An 8,446-nucleotide genomic window follows, 5' to 3' on the forward strand; every position below is an offset into this window, starting at 1 on the left:
TAAAGGCAGAATAATGGTGATGTTGTAGATATGCATTATTCTGAAATAATAACTTGGTTTGGCTCGTGCAGTTACAGATCCAGGGACAGACGGTCGTTTCGTGTATGTGGAAGACATGGAGTTGATGTTGATGTGGGCATACTCATTTTTTCAAATTGGTTCTCCCCTTTTTGTTCCTCAGAAAATTAACACGAACGATGAGCGTGTGCTGTTCAGATTCCCGGTGGTTCTGCCTCACAATAGCAGAGGTATAGATCTTGTGGCTCATGGTCCTTTGTGCTATGAGGAACGGGTTGCTCGTCAACAAGTTAACGACCGAGATAGAATCAATCTCCTTCTTGACTTGTGTGAATATGACCTTCGTGTACACCGATGCCGCAAACTGTTCCATGGGATCAAGACATGTCGTCATAACGGAAACACCGTACATTGAACTGAACTGTGCAACCAACTCATTGTTCCGGTACTCCCGTACTAGTAGCTCCAGATTCTGCACAAGCTCTAGAATAGTGTGCCTAGACGACAAAAATTTTTTTAGATGGGAATTGATGCCCTCACGTCGAGACGTCGTGCAAATCCCAGCACAAAACTTGCGACGCAAGTACGCATTTGCCCACATCTTCCTATTTTCATACAGTTGTAACGCCCAATACTTATTGAGCAACCCATACTGTTCAGCAACCTGTGCCCATTCACCCTCAAACTCTTCGACCTCCATGCCGGCATATAACCACTTGGCAAATACATCACAGAACATCTGCTCGTTGGTGTTCGATGTCACATTCTTCTGCAGATGCCATGCATATAACCTATGGGTTGCCCAGGGAAACACTTTCCTAACTTCAGCAATCATTGATTCATCCCCGTCGGTCACAATAATAGAGGGCATATTCCCACACATGACTTCTAACAAGTTCTCTAACATCCACTTGTATGAACTGATTGTCTCATCTAAAACCAAACCAAAACCAAAAATCGTTGTTTGCTTGTGGTTGTTTGAACCTGAGAATATGACAAGGGGTCTGTTGTACTTTTTCTTCTTATACGTCGAATCGAATGCAACGATGTCTCCAAAGTGTTAAAAATCAACCCTGCTAGGACCATCTGCCCAAAATATGTTTGCCAACATACCTTCTTCAGTCAAATTATACCGGGCCATAGACATGGGATCAGCAGCTACCTTGCCTTCCAGGTAGACTATAGCAGCGTTCATGTCTCCATCAACCACCTTTGCATGCTTCGACCGATCAATATAGTTGTATGCGTCTTTCTTGGTAAAACCCAAACAAGAATAACCACCCGCAATCCCAGCCATGTACCCCAGTATCTTAGACGTCGGCAACCCATACGCATGCATGCCATCCATGTGGGCCTTTGCAGAACCCGATATCGCCTGGAAACTTCGGATCATGTGAACCATTCCCCTTGGTATCAATTCGTGGTTATGCTCGAGGATTACTTTCCGACCTTCCAAACCGAGCTACCCTTATCAAGGTATACAGATATCAGGGCCTGGCAATTCGTGCGTGTCTCAGGCCTATGGCATATCTTCCTGTCTACTCTGTTGTAGTGTTTTCCATCCCTTAGGCTAGCCCTATTACAGAAGAACCTCCTTCTCACTACAGTCCCATCTTCATCATTTGCATAGTCTCCCTTACGGACCCCAAACCCATTGCATTTTCCTACCCTACAATAAAATTCATATGCACGCTCTTCACTTCGAAACACCTTTTTCATTATATCCTCTGCACTCAACCCAGTCACGTCTTCATATTCACGACCATCTTCATCCGACAACAACTTAACCTTTCTTAACTCATCCTCGTCAACAACGTTGTTGTTTGAAAGGCCTAACTCATTTTCACTTTTATCTGGAGACAAACCGTTTGACTTGCCCATCCCAGCATAGCATTCCATCTATTAAGTTGTAGAAGTTGGTTTTCAAAATAATAACTAATTCTGCTATAAAATTACACACTTTTACCTCTAGCAAGTTCCATGCCATCAACCATATATAAACCAAATCAAAGGCTACTAAGGGCTAGATCTCATTACATGACATCACAATTACCAAAAAATGCATCCAAACTATTTCAAACCCAGACATAATAAAACTTTTGACCACACGGACAAGTTATGCATGGAAACAAGAACAATTTAAACAGAAGAAGACCTTCATTCAACAACTCAGCAACCCAATAATAGCTTATCTCAATCTCAAATATCACAACAACAATAAAATACCAAATTACCAAAGTAATAATTTGACAACAATAGGTACACACAACAATACCCTAACAAATAAACAACCACAAGACCTGAATAGAAAATTCAGCAATTAGCAAACTGCAATAACCGTAAAAATTTAACAACTTAAAATGGCAGCGGCCAACAAACTTACGAAACTATCAACTTAACAAATTCAAGACCAGGAAATTAATAACCAAATCATCATTCATTCGAAAATTCAAAACACAACATTCCCATGATCATTATCGAATAAGTATTGAACAAGTATAATAGAAAGTGAGTATAATTTTTCCTCCAAACATAGAAACTGAGAATGTATAGTCAAAGATAGCATTCAAAGATCAACCAAAAAAAAAGAAAACAAGACCATAATATAGCTACATTCAAATTTCAATCTGAGTAGGGTTAGCAGAATTTGAATAGTACTAGCAGGTTCTAGGCCGTCAACCATATATAAACCAAATCAAAGGCTGCTTTGGGCCACATCTCATCAAAAGACATCACAATTACCAAAATACATCAAAGCTATCTCAAACCCAAACCTAATAAAACTGTAGACCACAAGGACAAGTTATGCATGGAAACAAGAATAATTTAACAAGAATAAGACCTTCATAGAAAAACTCAGCAACCCAGTAATAGCCAACCACAATCTCAAATATCACGATAACAATAATTTACCAAATTAGCAAATTAGTAATTTAAGAAGAAAATGGCAACTCACTGATTTCAAACACAATAATAGGTACACACAACAACAATTTAACAAATAAACAACCACAACACCTGAATAAAGCATCCGGCAATTGAAATTGCAAAACCCTAAAAAATTTTGCAACTTAAAACGGCAGCAACAAACCGATTTAACACACTATCAACTTAACAAATCCAAGCAAAGGAAATCAGTAACCAAATCATCATTCAATCAAAAATTTTAACCACAACATTCGAATAATAATTAATCAGATACTTATTGAATATGTATAATAGAAAGTATGTATATTTTTTCCTCCAAACCCAGAAACTGAGAATGCTTAGTCAAAGATAGCACTCAAATATCAACCAAAAACAAGAAAACAAGACCATAATACAACTATATTCAAATTTCAATCTGAGTAGGGTTAGCAGAATCTAAAAATAAGATGTTCTGAGTGAAGAATGAAAAACACAGAGTGATCATTACAAAAAAGCCCATTACCTACTCTCTGAGCAGTTTTAGCAAAGGGGCAGAAGCACGATCGAGTGGGAGACCATGCAACGAGCAGGACAACGGACCGTAGAAGTGCGGCTGGGTAAGATTAATTCATCCACTAGCAGTGAGCATTAACCTCCGAAGGAATACTGCAACCAGACGACGCCGCCGGTATAGGGCCAAGAAGGAGACCCAACTGGGTGTGGTTCTTCCGGGAACGCCAACGGGATGGAGAGGCAAGTTCCTGACTGCAACGAACGGCTTAGCTCACTACTTGCGGCAGTACCTCTAAGGTTTTCGTTTTAATTTTGGGGGAAGGAAGGAGATAACAAAAAATGGAGATGGGTACCTAGGGTTAGGAGGAGAGGCTTCTGTGTTTCACGCATGCCCGTGACTGCGATGGGCGGGTGCGGTGGGTTGCGCCGGTTAGTCTACGGTTACCGTTTCTTTTGACAGAAAGATATGGGAGAACTGAGGAAGGGTTGGGACTTGGGAGGAGATGCATTCTGTGTATTCTTAGTGCTTTCTTTCTTTTTCTTTTAGCAGCAAAGCGTTGTCATTTCATGAGAACCATGCTTCTTGGGGTAAGCAACATTTGGGATCTGGGAATGGGTTTGACTCACTAAAATGGCGGATCAACTATTTTTTCTATGGGTCGGGTTTATTTTTTCTTTGCCATAGTGGTTTCAGTGACGTTATTCTCCTTGTTGTATTTTGGTTACCATAGTTGCAGTGATTTCTGAATTTTTGGGTATTTACTATAAAGGTCTTTGACATAAAAAAACGTTTTTGTCCAAGAACGAAAAAAGGGCCAAGGATTGGCCCCTAATCAGCCAAAATTAATTACTCATCATAACATTTTATTATCCAACCTAATTAGAACTCTCCTCACGTGATTCTATTAAACTTTTCCTGTAACCTCTCTGACACACTGCACAATTTGTCTCCTTCTTATACCACCTGTCATAACCACAGCTTGCCACCGATTATCTACACATGTAGATACTAATTAATTTATATTTATAAATTACTATTTATTTTAGATCATTTTTACAAGTAAAATCGTTTTATATAATTTATTTAAATTTTATGTTTTTAAAAATTTGTAATAAGAATACCAAATGTTTAATATCTTCATATCTTCGTGGATAACTCGTTAAAAAATGTTATTAAATAATAATGTGAGGTTATCAAAAATATATTTATTCTTTTTTATAATTTTTTATAATTTTTATATAGTATTTTGTTTAGTACTCTATTTAAGCAGAATTATTATTCACTGTTATAATATTAAGTTAATATTTTTTCAATAAATTAATAATAACCATAGTTTTAGAACTGAACTGCTGTTTGAACTACTTGGATTACTAGGTTACTGAGGTTTTAGTCCAACCACCAAGTCAATGATTGAACTAGTTCACCTGTTTATATATAGATAAAAAATAAAAAATACTCAAACATTTATAATTAATATTAAAAATAAATATTTTAATTAATTTTTAAAATTTCTAAATCTACTAAAATTAAAAAGTACACGAAGAATAAGTATTTTGTTAATTTCATTGTGTCATGTTTGGCTTTGTTTTCTTCTAATATTAAAATAACTACTGTTTTCATTTTTTAATAATTTATTAAGTAGTTTATATTCATTATACTACTATATACTACAACTATTTTGTCAAAAACAATCATAAAAGATATTGTACAATTAAGAAAAGAAAAACTAGCTAAGGTTATAATTATCACCTTTATAAAAATAAGCTTAATATAAGAATGAGTGACTTCAAAACTAAAATTAAAACGAACTAGATAGAAGTAAACTATTTTATGAAAGATATTTACATGTATTAACACTTGCAAGGATGTTAACAACAAGGTCAACGACAAACCTAAAGAAATTTAGGTAAAAACGATTTCTAAATACTTCTTGCTTTAGGAGAATGCATGTTTAGGATAGAGAATCACAATAAAAGTGTTACAACAGAGAGATTAGGATAAAAATTCACGGCTCAACAGAATTAATTACCGAACACATATAAAACAACATTCCACACTATTTCGCACTTTAATCTTCTCAAACATGCTTGTCCAAAAGACCGCTTAGCATTTTCATCGGCGTTTCATCAGTAATTCCATTTTTAGTGGGATATATAATCCACAATAGCAAACAATAGCTGGCTGCTGCAGCAACATCTTACGTACAGTCTAAAGCCTTAGAACATGTCATCGTGTTCTCTCCTCTAGGCAACTGGAAAAATGGTATGAAAAGAGAAAATTTCCTTATCAGAGCCTGCTACCAACTTTAACGAAACCCATTTGCTGACCTTCTATAACAATAGAATGCATACTGTTGTCAGAGTTGTCTTGACCCAGTTGACTCAATATATAAACATTGCAACTTACCAACAGCGGACCCTAAACCTAACAACAACTAACCAACACAAGTCTCTAAAATGAAAAAATAAAATTTACAACTAACCAAGATAAGAAATCAATAATAACAACTCAAATGAACAACAATAAACATATAAAATCTCAAATTGTATTAAAGAAAAATGGAAACTCAACCCGTGTTCCTAAACTAAAAATAGTAAAAAAATAAAACAATAAACTAACAATAAAAATCGGGTAACCTCAGATGGAAGGAGCTGATAATATAAACAATACTCAACCAAAACGGGATCAAAAACTAAAATTATGGGAAAGTTAAATTAACACACCCGAAAACCCTAAAACAGGATGAAAACCCACTTGATCCATGCTTCGAATGCTTTAGAAATGATTTTGTTCGGACCTAAAATGAGATTGAAATCGCAAAAAAAGTGTTCGTTCAAGCGAGTCACGTGCCAGGGGTCATGCGTATGCACCTATGATGCGTACGCACAACTTGGAGAATTTACAGTATTCATTTCGTCATGAATCATCCGCATTTGCATGTTTTTTCTCTAACTTCCTGAGCCATCATAACCTTTTAAAACTTATATCACTTAAACAAACATATCAATATATCGAATGGAATAAAAGTGAATTAAATTTGACAATTTTAAGCATGAAACGTATTTTCTTTTTAAAAAATTAGCCACAATTAGAAGGAAATTTACAAAAGCATGCAATCTCAATGAATAAGTGCAACATAATAAGTTGTTAAAATTTTCTCTTCTCAGATAAAAATTCATCATAGAATTACGGATTTATCAGCATGCTCTTAGTCTCAGCCACTCAGGCCAGTTCATGATGAACCCATTGGGTTTTGTTTTCTTTAGAGTGGTTTTTCAAAATGAAATGCCCTTGATCTCTAATTTTTCGTATATTTCTGTTGTTAAACGTCAGTTTAATTTTCAACTAACTGCAGTGTAAAATATTTTATACAGTCATGCAATCACATCCGTTCTTTTAAATGACATTCACGTGGTCACTTTAAAAAATTAGTTTTTTCCTTCTGTAGCATTACGTAATTAATCGCACGTGCAAAACAACTATACGCACATCAAAATTAGCTTCCATTAAATATGTCATCAAAATTTTGTATGAATATGCCTTTTAATTTCAGGTATGTCTAAAAAGATTCTTTATTATTCTATATCCAAATTTCTCCATTCGAACATGTGCTATAATAACAATTTCAAAATTCTTTATTATTCTATATCCAAACTTCTCCATTCGAGCATGTGCTATAATAACAATTTCAGGCTACAAACATAGATACTGTAATTATTAATTGATCATTACAATTTTTTGTCTACATTAACATTTGGTAGCAATAAATATTTTTTTATAACAATTTTTTAATAACTTCTTTATTTTTAAATTTTTGGTTGGGTATAGTGTATAGATATTAAAAAAAATTATAAATTAAATTTTTATAAAAAATAAATTAATATTCATAATTTAAATTATGTAACCAAATTCATCAACATATAATTTAAGCCTACACATTTAGTATTTATTCATACATACATAATTTTTTATTTATATTATATCTTAACAATAGTATATTTTGATAATATTTTAGTATGTATTCACCATTATGTATTTTTTTTCTTTTGCTTATACTATATGCATAATAATGTGTTCATATAATATTTAATAAAATATATAATTTGCAATTCTATAAGAGAAGAATCATTTTTTTGTGGACGTGTTATATATTTTGGTGTTTTTAGATATTTAAATAAATACAAAACAAATCAAACTTTATTATTTGATTCACTATTATAGTATTCTTATTTTAATTTAAAATGATTCATTAAATTAATATTACTAAACATTAACTATAAACTATTTTATATAATAGATGCATTAGACGTGACATAATTACTTGTTTCAATATTAAATTTCTGCATATGGATTATGCTAATTGGATGAAACCCCAAACTTGGAAGGGGTTAGTAGATGCAGCGAGGTCCTTTTTTATTTTTTCTGTGAGTAATCATAATTGGAGTGATGTTTGAATTTTCTGGATATTGAGTAAAAATAATGTTAATGTATGTTATATTTTTTGGCCTATGACACAAAAAAACGTTTTTGTCCAAAAACAAAAAAAGGATCAAGGCTTGGGTCCTTAATCAACCAAAATTAATTACTCATTATAACATTTTATTATCAAACTTAATTATGACTCCCTTCACATGATTCTATTAAATTTTTCTACAACTCTCTAAAATAGTGAATAATTTATCCCTTACTTATATCACTTGTTATAACCACAACTTGCCACCGTTTATCTACACATGTAGTCATGTAGATACTAAGTTATTATCTATATCATAGAATTTACCTTATTGTTAACATAGTTATTTAATGTCAAACTTGAAGTATTGAGTTACAATTTAAATTTGATTAAATTTTTTATGTAATGACAATTTAATCATTTTTATTTTTTGGGTAACCATGTTAACGTTTTTTTCTTGAACAGAACGGGGCTTAAAGCCCAGGAAACAAACACCAGAAATTACAAATAACTACTAAGCGGGATAAAATAACATCCGACAAAAAAAGGGGGGG

At 33.6% G+C, this 8,446-nt stretch overlaps 1 protein-coding gene across 1 annotated transcript; it reads right to left on the reverse strand.

The window, feature by feature from the left end:
* Positions 1-142: 142 nt before the first annotated feature.
* LOC107468427 (protein FAR-RED ELONGATED HYPOCOTYL 3-like) lies at positions 143-1,420 on the reverse strand. The gene is made up of 2 exons (XM_016087709.1): positions 1,132-1,420; positions 143-951 (listed from the first exon to the last, which is right to left on the reverse strand). Exons 1-2 carry the CDS (start codon positions 1,418-1,420, stop codon positions 143-145), a joined length of 1,098 nt encoding a protein of 365 aa, XP_015943195.1.
* Between the last annotated feature and the right edge of the window lie 7,026 nt (positions 1,421-8,446).

Source organism: Arachis duranensis, chromosome 10, assembly GCF_000817695.3.
Source record: "Arachis duranensis cultivar V14167 chromosome 10, aradu.V14167.gnm2.J7QH, whole genome shotgun sequence".
Taxonomy (NCBI): Eukaryota; Viridiplantae; Streptophyta; class Magnoliopsida; order Fabales; family Fabaceae; genus Arachis; species Arachis duranensis.